At 39.0% G+C, this 13,845-nt stretch overlaps 1 protein-coding gene across 1 annotated transcript in view; it reads right to left on the reverse strand.

Annotated features, from left to right (window-relative positions):
- Positions 1–13,845, reverse strand: part of CSMD1 (CUB and Sushi multiple domains 1) — a 1,958,110-nt gene that overhangs the window by 535,758 nt on the left and 1,408,507 nt on the right. The window contains exon 10 of the mRNA XM_032869815.1: positions 5,519–5,640. Within this exon, the coding sequence (XP_032725706.1) occupies positions 5,519–5,640 (122 nt within the window). The remainder of the gene's footprint in view (positions 1–5,518; positions 5,641–13,845) is intronic.

The following is a 13,845-nucleotide window of genomic DNA, read 5'->3' on the forward strand; positions in this document are numbered from 1 at the left end:
AGTGTGTGTGTAATTCACGTTTTGGCGTAAGATGCAAGCGGATCCAAAGTGCAGATCTTGTTTCTTGTTTTATCCTGGAGCACCAAGAGGAGATGATAAAAACAGCTGCATTTGCTCTAAGAAGGCAGTACTTGGGGTGTTGAGAGAAAATCAGGTTAGTGGGAAGAAGGGTTGTAGGCTTTCCTGTGGCAGGAAAGAAAGGATGCCAGGAAGGGGATGCACAGAGACTCAAGAAGGAAAGTGTCTCAGGAGACAAACTCAATTCATGGACAAGGTACAAATACGAAACAGTGGTAACGGGGACAATGTTGGCAATGGAGGAGCTGCCACAGTGACACGACATACTAAGAGTGGACAGGGATGAAATAGTGAGTCAGAACATGACGATGGCCAGCAAGCACTAAGGGGCACATTGTGTGCCAGGAAGGAAGCTGGTGTGCAACCGGACTTTCTGCCAAGGTGTTCAGTGACCCAGAAGACAAGGATGGGGCCATTAAACAGAGCACATCATGACTCTGGATGGGAAAGAGGTCTGTGACAGAAAGGATGGAGATACTCAGGACAGTGTCACGCCAATAATCATGTCTCTAGATGTCTCTCTACCAATCTGGGAATCCCTAATGGGTAAATATCACCTACTGAATTTATTTAAATTCCATTCCAAAACCATAAACTATTACATGTAATATTTAGTTTTGCCTTAACTTTAAAATTATCTGAATGCAAATGAATGACTTTAAACCTGCATGAATTTGTTATTTCAAATTATGTGAAAAATCTACCAAGTAATAAAAGTTCATTCTCCTTCCCCAGAAAGGGATCTGATAGACAGTTGTATTTTCTTATAAGCAATAAATTTAAAGCAACTTTTTAAAAAAGTTTTTAGATAGTAAGACTTGTTCATTGAATAAAAGGTGTAAATGTATAATTGTTGTAACTAGTTACCTATTCCCTAAATACCTTCAAATTCATCTTCTCTTCTCCAATCCTGACATCACTGTCCTGACGTAGCCTCATATAATCTTCCATAATTATAACAAAGTCCTGCTGTTTCCTGCTTCCAGTCACTTGTCCTTCAAATCTGTCCACCTGACTCTTGGCATAGTGATGTCTCCAAGACATATACACGGCAGTGCCACTTTATCCCCCTCTGTTTCCTGACCCCCAATCATTACCGTGACATGTAAACCCTTTACCTATCTTTCAGGATCTGAATTATGTCTTTTTAAACGTAATCATTAATAATTGTAATAAAGAAGAAGAGAAGGAGGATGAGGGGGAAGGTAGAGGGGAGGAAGAGGGAAGGAGGAGGATAGGGAGGAAGAAGAGTGGGGGAGGGAGGGAGGGACTGAGCATTTGCCAGAAGATGTTCTACGTGCTTCGTGCTGATACCCTGATCTTCACAAGGGCATTCCCCAGGATCTAACCAAGCTGGCACCTGGATTGCTGACTTGCACCCTCTATAACGGTGAGAAATAAATTTATTTGTTTATAAGGTACCCATCTGTGGTATTTTGTTATAGCATCCTAAACAGGCAAAATTCAAATGTGTAAAATCTTTGAAATTCTCAGAGTTTGACATCAACAAAAATACTCTCTAAGGAGCTCAAACTAAAATTAGGTACTGAAATTACATCACCACAGAATGCATTTGAAATATATATATATCTACGTGTATACATATGAAGATACAGACGTACACTGGCATTCCATGTATAGACTCTGGGGAAAGCGGTCAGTGTTTAATCTTCCCAATGGAAACCACATGGATGAACTTTTCAGAGCATCTGCTAATAATTCCTCTAATCTGTAACGGATGAACCATATATCACCTTCTCAAGAATTTGGTCATACAAGTTATTGCAAGTTCTACCTGAGAAAGCTGAGTTTTGAATGTATATATGAGGAAATAATTTAACAAATATCTAATTGCTGAATTAATTTTTATTGACCCTCTACTAGACTCATATGGCAGGAACAGTTACTACACTTGGGGGTTCAGAAATTTGCTTCTCCACTAAATTGGGTCTTCTTGAGGTTTCTTTTTTTTTTTTTTTTGAGATCTATTTATTTGTATGACAGAGAGAGAGAAAGCAAGCGACTGTGAGCAGGGAGAGGGACAAAAGGGGAGGGAGAGAGAATCTTAAGCAGACTCTGTGCCCAGCCCTGAGCCAGATGTAGGGTTTGACCCCAGGACACTGCGATCAGGACCTGAGCTGAAACCAAGAGTTGGATGCTCAACCCACCGCAACAGCAAGACTCCCTGAGGAAATGTTTTTTAACTTTCTACCTAGAACATACTGCATAGTAGTTTCTTCTAATATATATTTATATACTGTACACACACACATACACACACACATCAGATATATATGTTTAACAATTATTATTACAATTAATTTATTATTTAATACATGATCTGTTAGAGCATGTGTAATATTTATATATATTATGTATTCAATAATAATGCAGAATATATTGATATAATTAAGAACAATTTATATATATACGTGTGTGTGTATATATATATATATATATGAATAGATTTCTAGTAATTCTTTTTAAGTTGACATTGCACAATATGACAAATTGTGATATTCACAACCCAGCTTTCTTTGGTTATTATCTTGTACAAGCGAGTTTATATTAATGCTTCATACACATGGACACGTCTCTTGATTGTGTAAGAGTCAAAGCAAAAAATGAGACCAGGAGAGTCTATAATCATTGAGAGAATTAAGGTTTCAGTCAAAGATGAGCTTACTACGTAAACTCCAACTGACACCGGGAATTGATTTCAGTTTTCTATCCTATTTTATTTCTTAAAAGTTTGTAAATCAAGTCAAACATACAGATTGAGGCAGATCAGCACCCCTTCTCTAGAACTCTGCGTTCATGCTTCTATCAAGAGTCATTGTCTGGATGCCTTTGCATAACTGTCCTTCTCTCTTATGCTCAATATGTAATATACCTTCATCACCATGTGCTTAGTCGGGAAACTCCCTTATTTGGAATGTCTCCCAAGGAATCAAATTAAGCCTAATTATACTTAATGGCAATGACTGCTTCTTAATTTGGATGGTAATTCTGCTTAATTGAGATGCCTTCAGGTGTCTAAGTGGTGTTCTAGTAAAGAGTACTGGCGTGCATGAGAGCATCAACCTGCAATATCTTGTTTCTTCTCTGAACATTTCACCAAAATAAAGGAAAAAAAGACAAAGAATTTAAGGAAGCAATGTAACACAAGATTCCCAAAATTTAATGTGTTCATTGTTGAGTGTTCAGAATCAACAAAATCTGTATGAAATCATGAGAAATATCCATGTAAATGTATGCAAAGATGAGACAGAAACGTGAAACTTCTAAAATGAGAAAAATGTGTCAATCTAAATGGCATACTATTCATTATTTTACTGATTTTTTTTAGAGTTGGGCCAAGTTGAAAAATCAAATTCAAAATGTCAAAGAACACACTTCAAGCATTTTAACAAATTTTTAGGCTACTGGAGTCTGTTAAAACAGGAAAATAATGGGATCTAAAGCGCATCATAAACAAAATATGAATCTGATGATAACCAAAACCTCTTTGACATTATGCTTGTGTGCACTTGTTACCACAACCGTCAGCCCCACCTTCTGGCTTCCAGAGAGTTCTTTCCTCAGGCTCCCTGGGAGCTGGAGCATGGGTGTTTGATTTAGTGGGACCTGGAGAGAAGTCTGCTAGGACATTCTAGAAAACTTCTTGCATTTTTGGGAAAGACAAGCCTCATTTCTCCATTGACCATGATTATGTCACAGCCATCTTGTGACCTGAGGGTGGGGGTGGGCACTGTTACCCCCCTAGATACGGAGAAGGAAACACCAGAATCATCAACAACGTTTCTGAGCTCCTAAATTAAACCTGGAATCTTGCTGGCTCTGCCCTTTTCTTATGTGAAATAATGTTTCTTAAAAACTTCTTCTAATACCTACAGCCAAAAACATCGTATTGAGACACTGAATAACCTATGATTCCATTTCCATATGACACCCCTCACGGTGATAATGGAATACGGAGGTGCAGACATAAGTGACTCTACTCCCAGAGAGAAGAGCTAATGAAAGGCCATCACAGGGCAGTGAAAAGACACCCAGGTCCTCATCCTTGGTAGGAGCAAAACAGCTGTCAAATCTTTAATGAGTAGTTTATATCCCGGGGATCTCGGTCTCATGCCTATCAGGTAAATGGTGTTTAGACAACAGGAAGCTTCCTTTTAGATAGGGATTTCGATTATTCTAGTATGTGTGGGAAGGATAGAAACTCAGATACATAGGTATATCTGTAGGATAAAAGTATTCATGATTATTCATCTGTGATCTGGATTTAAATGAATTCTGAAAATACTGGAAGGGTTTTAATCAAGTTTCCTGACGATTTAGCTTGGAGTCACTGCCTGTCCTATCAGAACACCATGGATTCACTGTTTCTTCCATACAAAGGCCTTCAGTACTTTGAAGTTCTTTACCTGACACATAGAATTGCAAAAATCCCTACCATTCTTTACAGTGGAAGCCCACTCCACCCTCCAACTGACACAGGGAGGAAAACACGCCATCAGCATGACTCTCTTGACTCTTGTGTGGCTTCTCTGCATGACATCATGCACATCCCAGATCTCAGCAGCGTACAACACACTTCTGAATTCCAAATTTACATCTACCAGTTATGTCCACTTGAATGAATATACAGCAGGCTCCTCACTCTCATTATGCCCAAAACCAAACTCATTATCTCTTCCCATAAGAAAACAAAACAAAAACACTGATTCCTGAGGACCCTTCCCTGATTCAGAGTAGGGAGAACCTATACTATTCCAGACAAGAACAATCTGGAGAATAAAGGAAGGTCATTATTAACAAGGGTGCCGGGACCACAGATGATGCAGGGCAGGGTGTCCCCAGAGGGGCTGAACACATGCTCATTCTGGTAAGGGATTCACCACCACCTCCAAACCCATTCTTGATTCTCCCCTGAGTCCATTTCCTTCATAGTTACCATACCGTATCCTTGAGACTTGCCAAGAGAACAGATCTTAAAAGTTCTTACCATAATAATAAAAAAAAACTATAATTATATGAGATAATATACATTAACTGTTTTGCTACATATATGTGTGTGTGTATACATGCATATATATATGCATATATATATATATGTATATATATATTTACATTATACACCCTACAGTAAAACAATATTATGTCAATTATATCTCAGCAAAGCTGGGGGAAGTGGGAAAGCACAGAACCTCCAGATCATTGGGAGGCAACCGAATGAAGGACACTCACTTTGTATCTAATCCTGGACGTCCTTTCTGATAAATGTGGATCTATCTACACAAATGCAGCATGAGCTTTTCCCTTCGAACAGCGAACAGTGAGGGTATATGACATCTGTGTGGCTGTGTGTCGTAAACAGCCATCTGAGCTGGAGTATTGATGGCATCAGCTTCGCAGAGGTGGAAGCCGAGAGCCTTACCTTGTCTGGGTCTGTTGTGGTGATGACCCACACACAGTGAGCATTGTCCTCATACTGCACCGGGTAGTTAGGGGACGTAATGACGCCACTGGGTCCACGCAGATTGGAGCCACATGTTCTAGCTAGAAACACATAGAAATGGTATTATTTTCTGCATCATTTTATCAGTATGGTGAAGACATAACGGAAACATGGAATGTCAAATTAACTAATCACTAATTATGATAAAAAATGGTTCATGAACTCAAGTTGGTGAGGGAAGTTTGCTCAGCCACCCGGACCCTTGTTTGGGACTTGCAACGTGCAATGGAACCCAAGGCATTACCATTCACAGAATGACCATGTTCCTGATGCTACCATGGACAGTGTCCAGTCAAACTGGCCCATCTCCATCCCACTCTGACTCAAAGAGAGTCTGCATGTACATGCGGCTGGACATGGATGTCGTGGAGGGGAAAGCAAGTGCAGGGGGCTCCGGAGACCCCCACTATGCCCTCTTCTGTAGGACAATTTCGTCTTCTGCACTAAAAATGAGGATGGTGGGACAGATCATCTCAAAAGTCTCTTTCAAGCTTTCGATTCTATTCTGCAATCAACTATGCAAATTTTTTTACAGCACAATGCAAACAGGAACTTCAAATAGAGTCGACAATTTAGAGAAAGAAAATAGACAGAAGGACTCTGAAAGGAAAAAGGAAAAAAGAAAAAAAAAAAAAAAGGACCTTAAATTGAGAGACCAAGCAAATCATAGAAATGACATAACCCACAAATATGACTGTTTTTTACTATAAAACAAGGAGTTCAACTGACCTCCATTTTAAGAAAGGTTTGTTTTTGGTTTTGGTTTTGTTTTGTTTTGTTTTCAAATCAATAGATAATTTTTAGAAATCAAGTGTTGGCTTGCAATGCAACCCAGACTTCACATGAATAATTTGAAGTGGGTTTGAGAAAAGAGCAGGAGAAACTAATTTCACAAGAAAGAACTAATGTAAGGGAAGCTCGAGTTCATTTTTCTTAGACTTCATATTACACAAACTGATTCAACTGTCACCCAATAAAAGATTAAGCCTAGTCAGGACCCATCTTGCCTTTGTTCTTTTTCTTGGCCGAGCACCCACTCCAGGTCAAGGATTGTTTTTGGGAGATTCACAAAGTCACAAAATTGAGAGACAGGATTCTGACTTCCAAGGGCCATCTTATTGCTGAAGGGTCAGGAGAAACCATTTAATTGAGCTTTTCCTAATTGCCCCCAGGAATATACACTTCTTGTTCTACGTATCAACATAATAGTGGGACAAATCATACCTATTCCTGATGATAGTTCTTTATTGTAATGATTAACTTACAGAGCTAACTCTCCTACAAGGTTGTGAATTCCTTGACCTTGAGAAAACATCTTTCCCTTATCCTCAGCACCATGTCCGCTGTCCACAATTGCAGACATAAAAATGTGAGAGTAGACAAATTTTCAGTGGTTCAATACTTTGAAAGTAATTAGCTAAAAATTCATCTGCTATACATTGAATAACAAAAACATGGGGTAATCAACATTTAAAATACTGGCATTTACTTTGCAAATGGATGAGATTTCTTAGATGAAGATGCATAAAAGATGGTCTGGTTTTCAAAATTCTGGTGTGTCCTGGCTCAAAAGGTCCTCCAATGGAGAGCTAACTGCCCACATACAATTCCACCTCGGCACTCAAGGACTCTAGTTTTAGGAACATGTTCTCAGAAAAGATCGTGCGCTTCAGATGGGAAAGCTTCCTAAAGCACCTTATTAACAGCACTCATGAGGAAACCTCAGAAGAAAAGTTATCATCAATAAATGTGGAGTTGCAATATCTTTATCTAACATGCTCATTCCTGGCTCAGTTTCACACCGAAAGGCTGATGGAAGCATAATGTTCTGTTACTTGATATTTTTTGACTTAATTTTGAATTAATAGTATCAAGGTGCCATTCTAAGGATTTCAAACTTCAAAACAACACTTCTAAAGAGTGAGTGAGTACAGTGGGGAACTAATTTGTTATATTCCCACTAACAACTTGTGCCCATCCAGCCATTAACCCCAGCTGTCATTCTGATAGAAAGTTCACCAAATCTGACATTCCTTCAACGGCCTTGCGTCCCACTTGTCTTCTTTGAAGCTTGACCCTTAACTTGACTTATTCAAATTGCCTACCAACTTTCCATGAAATTCTTCTTACTATTGCTTGGGGAAATATGAATTTTAATGATCATATATTTCAGTGAGATAACCATTAGTAAAATATTTATAGGAAAGCAGCACGTTTCACAGAGTTTCATGCATACTGAGAACTGTGTTTCACATAGAGCGAGGGATGAATCCAGTCGCCTCAGAGACGTTTTTCACCAGAAATTGTCAGATTAATTCATAAAGTAATTTTTCTTTTTCTTTTTTGTCTTAGAAAGATATCTCCATTTTTCAATGCATTTTTCTAATCTATTAAATTTAAGTATTTTTTAACCCATACTTTTAATCAAGCCATCAAAATAATCAGCAAAAATGAGATACGTGGTGTATTCTGTTTCGATAATTAGAACAATTCCTAGCATTTGATCATTTTCCCCGTAAATACTTGTTGTCATTTTTAAATAGTATAATGACTCTAAATAATATGATCTAACTATAGTTATTCAATTCTAATCCTCTGTTTTAGGAAACTGTTAGAACTTTAGCTAGTATCAATGACTTTACCCTTCTAAGTCTTCTCCATCCCCATCATCTGTTTCTTCCCCAAATGATGATACTGCCATCACCACACCAATTGCTTATGACTCATTCGGTGCTGCTTTCCATATCACGGCCCTCCTGCCAATCACAGATAACCTTCAGACTTTCCACTGGCGACCACTCACAGTCCAACCATCCTTGTGCAGATCCTCATTGAATAATAATGATGCATTTTGAATTACCATGACTCTATGGATTATTATCCAGGGCCACACAGTGGCTGTCATGCAGACTGGGTATTATCTTCTGCATCTCCTCCAGCTGTCTGTTCCCCAGGGTTGTTTTTCCTATCCTGTGGTTCTGTGGCAGGTTATACAAAATGGCCAGCTCCCTGAATGTTAGGGCCAAGTAAGCCACACCGTTTGCTGTGTCACACCCCAAACTTCTTCCTCATCAGCGTCAAGCATTGGAAGGCTAAGGTCCTTCAGATTCTCTGTCTATCATACGTCTTTTAAAACCTAATCTTTGTGCAGAATAAGAAGAGTCAGAGGAGAGCACACCTGAGGTGACAGAGGAACCAGGACTAAGTGCTCCACTGGCATGTGTCCCACAGGGGAGCAGCACACCCTACAGAGCTAGGGGATGTTTGGTGTACGTGTTTCTGCACCCTGACCTCTCCCCAAGGTCATGTTCTGTGAGATGATGAGGGAGGGGCCAGCCTGCAGGGCAGGCAGGGAGAAGGGAGCTGAGCCATCAGCCCAGCATGCAGAAACGTCTGTAGGATGACGACTGGTTCCAGTTTATCTGCAAACCACATCTGTGCTGCTTTGCCAGTGGTTTTCCTGCTATCCTTGACGAGGAACTCGACCAGTGCTGCGGACATTCAAAAAGCCATGTTATTATCTGATCTGGATGGCTAGAACTCTGAAGGTGTGTCACCTGGCCTGTCTCCTTCCACTCCTGGACTCTTAGCTGACTCCTCAGCACACGCTGGGCATGGATCCTGTAGCTTTTCGGACAAGTACAAACTCGTTAGCTTAGCAAAGCTGTCGGGATGACGGCAGAGCAATTGCACGGTGTCCTAGGAGGAGGGGGGCCTTCCTCCCCAGCACTGGCTTCTGTACTAAACAAGCATCCAGTGGTCCCCAAAGTATTTCATTGGCCAACATACTTAAGTAATGATAATACTGTAATATCAAACAAGATTTTATAGAAAGATTTAAAAATATCCCCTTAGTTGAAATGTATATGTATATGTTTATACATATTATAGTTGAACACCACTTTCTACTCATGCTAAGTCTCTCCCTTATCAAGATTTCCTGGAAATACAATGTCTAATATGAAGTAATACACACTTAAATGCTTAATAATGTTTAATAAATGGTCTTGGGTAATCACTGTGACCTAATGCACAGCTAGTATTACTCAGCAGCTCTGTTCTAAACTTGGAAGCTCAAAGTTTACTTATATGTCTTACGGTTTTAAAATTAAATGAGAATTCACAAAATGATAGTGGAAAATACATCAAGAGAGAAAGTGGACAGGGAGAAAAAGGCTGATTTTGAATGAAAATATATGCCATTTTTCTATTTATCAATGAATATTTATTAAGTACAAACCATATTTGTCTCACATAATTTACCTTATGTAATATGAAGTAATAATTTGTCTACTTATGTAAATTCAGTTCCAGGAATCGATACTGTTCTATAGTAACCATTTAATTAATCAAGTTAATTGGAGGGGAATATTCTAATTGACTAAATTTAAATAAAGAGGTTACCTAGACTCACATCTGAAGTATGTTTCAAGCACATTAATAATATATTTGATACTCTGTTTCCTGTATGTTTTTAGGAGAAGGCATTGTTTCCAACAACAGCTTTTATGGTTACTTCCAGATTGTCAACCACAGCAGAGAACACATGTCCGAAAGGTTAGGAGTTGTTTTTCCTCATCACAGCTTAGTTCCAAGCCTGATTTATGCAGTTCCTAGACATCTAATCTTAATTTATTTCATATTACACCCCTCAGTCTATTCAATGAGTATAGTAAAAGTAACTCCATCTGTGAGTGCTGTCAGGACTGAAAGAAGGAGATCAAGGAAGGCACTCAGCGTGTGGCCCTGTACATCACAGGCTCTGTATTACAGAAATACGCGTGACATTCTTATTGTGAGTATGGCGCGGTATCAGGCATGGGCAATATAGCAGAGAGAGAACAAAACCGAGACCCTTGCCTTCCTTGGACAATTCAATGCATAGATATACGCCATCTAATCTAACATGGACATAGCAGCTTTCTAGGAAGGTCTGAGTAAGGGTTGGCAGAGTATCTGGAAAGGGCTTACTCGGGAAGATGGTGGCCATAGAAGGATTTTGGAAGACAAGATGTTTGAAAAAAGGTGCAAGAGACAGACAGCCATGTGGACACCCGGGGAAAGTGTCCCAGGTAAAAGGACAACACATGAGAGGAGGCTAAATCAGAAACTTCCCAATTATGTTCTAGGAATGTAATCAGCACCAAATTAATTAAATTAGTGTTCAAGTCATTTTATGTCAACAGAATTTGAGAGTACTATAAAAATACACAGCTTTATTATTTCCAATAACCTAATAAAAATATATTTTTTACCCAAGTGGACTTTAACTGAAAAGCATAAAACCTTGGGAGTCTAGAAGCAACAAGAGAAATTTTCCCCAGTACACTGGAATTATAATAAAAGTTAGAAGTCTGTATGTCTCTTTAAATCTCCGAGGTCACAGCTATCTGGTAAAATAATCAGTATACAAAGTATCATCTTAAAATTAAATATGACATAATGAAGAGTTCTCAGTTATAAGTGGCCTTTTGACTATTATTTACAAGTCATTTCTGTGAGGACAGAGAATATGGGCAGGAAACAATAAACTATAGAAGTTCTTGGTAAATGACAACTTAGTAAGTTGAAGGTCATTCTTAGCTAGCCTAACCCAGAGTCCCAAAGCAACAGCTTTATTCTGTGACCCCCTGGTGCTCTAATTGGCTTCCATGTAACCACAGTTACAACTGCAAATGATACTTGGGTTTTCTTAAGTGCTCTTTCAACTTGGTGAGCAAGTAAAAATACTAATTCCACAGATCAGAGTGCATGAGTCTTAAAGGAAGTTCTCTCACTAAGACCCTGTAAATATTGATGGAATGAAATGCTAAGCTGAAACACTTTACTTACAAAAATATAATAAAACTATGTCCTCTTCCTTTGTTTGTTTGCTTATTTTAAAAGTCTACTGGCAAAGATATTTTATGTATGTTTGCATGGTGCACAGTACTTTATCCTGTGAAAAATCATAATAGCTTTCATATCTCTAAATGAAGTAAGCACAATTTCAAACAAAATCTCTTGTATAATTATCAAGCTATGACAACCATTCATCTATTTGGTAACAGGAGGAAAAGGTAATCCCCTCCATCTTCAAGGCTAATTAGCTAATGTAAGCATTGGCTAAGGACACCAGTGTCCAGACGTGAAAGATCACTTCTGACTCATGACAATTTGTCAAATGCTTCCATCAGATATTCCTTCTCTAGGGAAGGCACAGTAATTACTTAAGAGTTAGAGACCCTTCATGAAGACGGGAACCTTGAGAACCAGTCCTTAATTCATCCATCTGAAATCTCAGAAAGGTGCAAAGCTCAGACCAGGGGCATTTTATTGCATTTGAGAGACGGTTGAATTTAGAACATGTTGGCTGAGATGATCAATATTATTTTTTTAATTTATTTAAATTCAATCAGCCAAGGTATAGTACATCATTGGCTTTTGATATAATGTTCAATGATTCATCGGTTCTATATAACACCCAGTGCTCATCACATCATGTGCCCTCCTTAAAGGCGTCTTTAAAGGCTCAGAACAAATCAAGAAAACCCAAACCATGAGTTTTTCTTCTTACTTACTATTTATTACAGTGAGAGCAAAGACTAGAAAATGAACTCAGAGAATCACCCTTGTCGTTTGGGACCTATAAATAGCTAAGAAAGATTTCCTACAGCCTCTTTTGGGTGGTATTTGAAAAATCACTACATTTCATGGCAGCCATCTCCCCCTATATATTAGATATCGCAAGATACCTTTACACAGAAATAGTTATAAAATCTCCCCTAATTATTTTTTTTAATTCCACTTAAAAACTGTTTTCCTCCCCACTCTCCTATAATTGACAAGCCCATCGTTAGCGGTAAGTAGATGCACTATTTAATGAAGGGAACAATGACAGAATCAGAGTTCCTAAATACTTGAAAAACTTACTAATTTTAGTAGAAGAAAGTACACTCTCCAGTGAGGGACGCCATCCAGCAACACAGCATGGCTCACTGCCCTTACTTCTTCTCTTCGTATCCATAAGGGTGTTACTGCTTTCCCACAGGCCAAGCTAAGTATCTAGGGTTGTAATGTCCATAGTGGGCACTGGCCAGAGTGACTATTGAACATGGGAGACATGGCTAGTCTGAGCTGAGATGCACTCTAAGTGTTAAATTCCCATGTATTTCCAAGTCATAGCATAAAAATAAAAGAAAGAAGGTTAAGAATTTTTTTTTCTTATAATCTTTACATTGATGATATATTAAAAGGATAATATCTGAGAGATAGTGTGTGAAATAAAATACGTTATGAAAATTAACTTCACCTGTTTCACATTTGCTTTTTACTGGCTTTTAATTTGCTAGTAGACTTTTTAAAGATAGTTTTAATTACATATATGGCTTGTATTTTATTTCTAGTGGAGAGCACGAATCTAGAGGTCCCTCAAAACAATCCTCTAAAGGACCAGTCCACAGATGTCCTAATGCATTTGGCCATTCAGCGCTAGAGAAATTGATCCTGTCATGTTATATGCTGATTACCTGATGTTGTATGAGACTCCGCTTTCCAGACTAGATGGGTGTGTATTCATGCTGGCCTTGAATAAGAAGGCTGACCTCTTGTTAGAGAACCATGTGGCTAGAAGGGGAGTGCAGGGTGGAGAAGGGGAATGCCCAGGTTTCCTACTTAACCATGATGTTCACAGATAAGCCTCTCCAGTCCAGAAACTGGGTTGTCCTGTTTACACCATTCCAGCTTTTTAAATCCATATTGCTTAAACTCAGCACTGATACAAAAATGCCAACACATGTGAAAGAAGACTGAGTGACCACAGGTGCCCTCTCATTCATAGAAAGTGCAGGTGATATAGGGAAGAAACAGCAATAAAACATCACCCAATAAAACAGAACCAGAAACAGAGCCGTCGTCATGACGTCTGTCCGGTATTCATCCCACCTCTCCTTCTTATGGAAGTACACCCCCTTGGCAACAACTGCCATTTCACTTAATGTCTACATCCCCTCTCTTCCGTGGAAACATACTTCCTTGCTCTATATTTGACTGCCCAGACTCAAAATTATATTCCAAAGCCCCACAACAAGGTCGGAATACTTGGCCAGCAGTACTGAGCAGAAATACCTCTGATGTTTCTTGCTGGGCCTCTACCTGCTTCCTCTAAACCCCTTGTGTCCTGTTACCTGGGATTTGGACAGCATATTGGACCATGAGCAGGAGGGCCTGACCACATGCTGACAAGGTGGGTGTTGAGGAAATTTTCA

This window comes from Lontra canadensis, unplaced genomic scaffold (genome assembly GCF_010015895.1).
Source record: "Lontra canadensis isolate GAN:19392208 unplaced genomic scaffold, GSC_riverotter_1.0 scaffold39, whole genome shotgun sequence".
In the NCBI taxonomy this organism is placed as follows: domain Eukaryota; kingdom Metazoa; phylum Chordata; class Mammalia; order Carnivora; family Mustelidae; genus Lontra; species Lontra canadensis.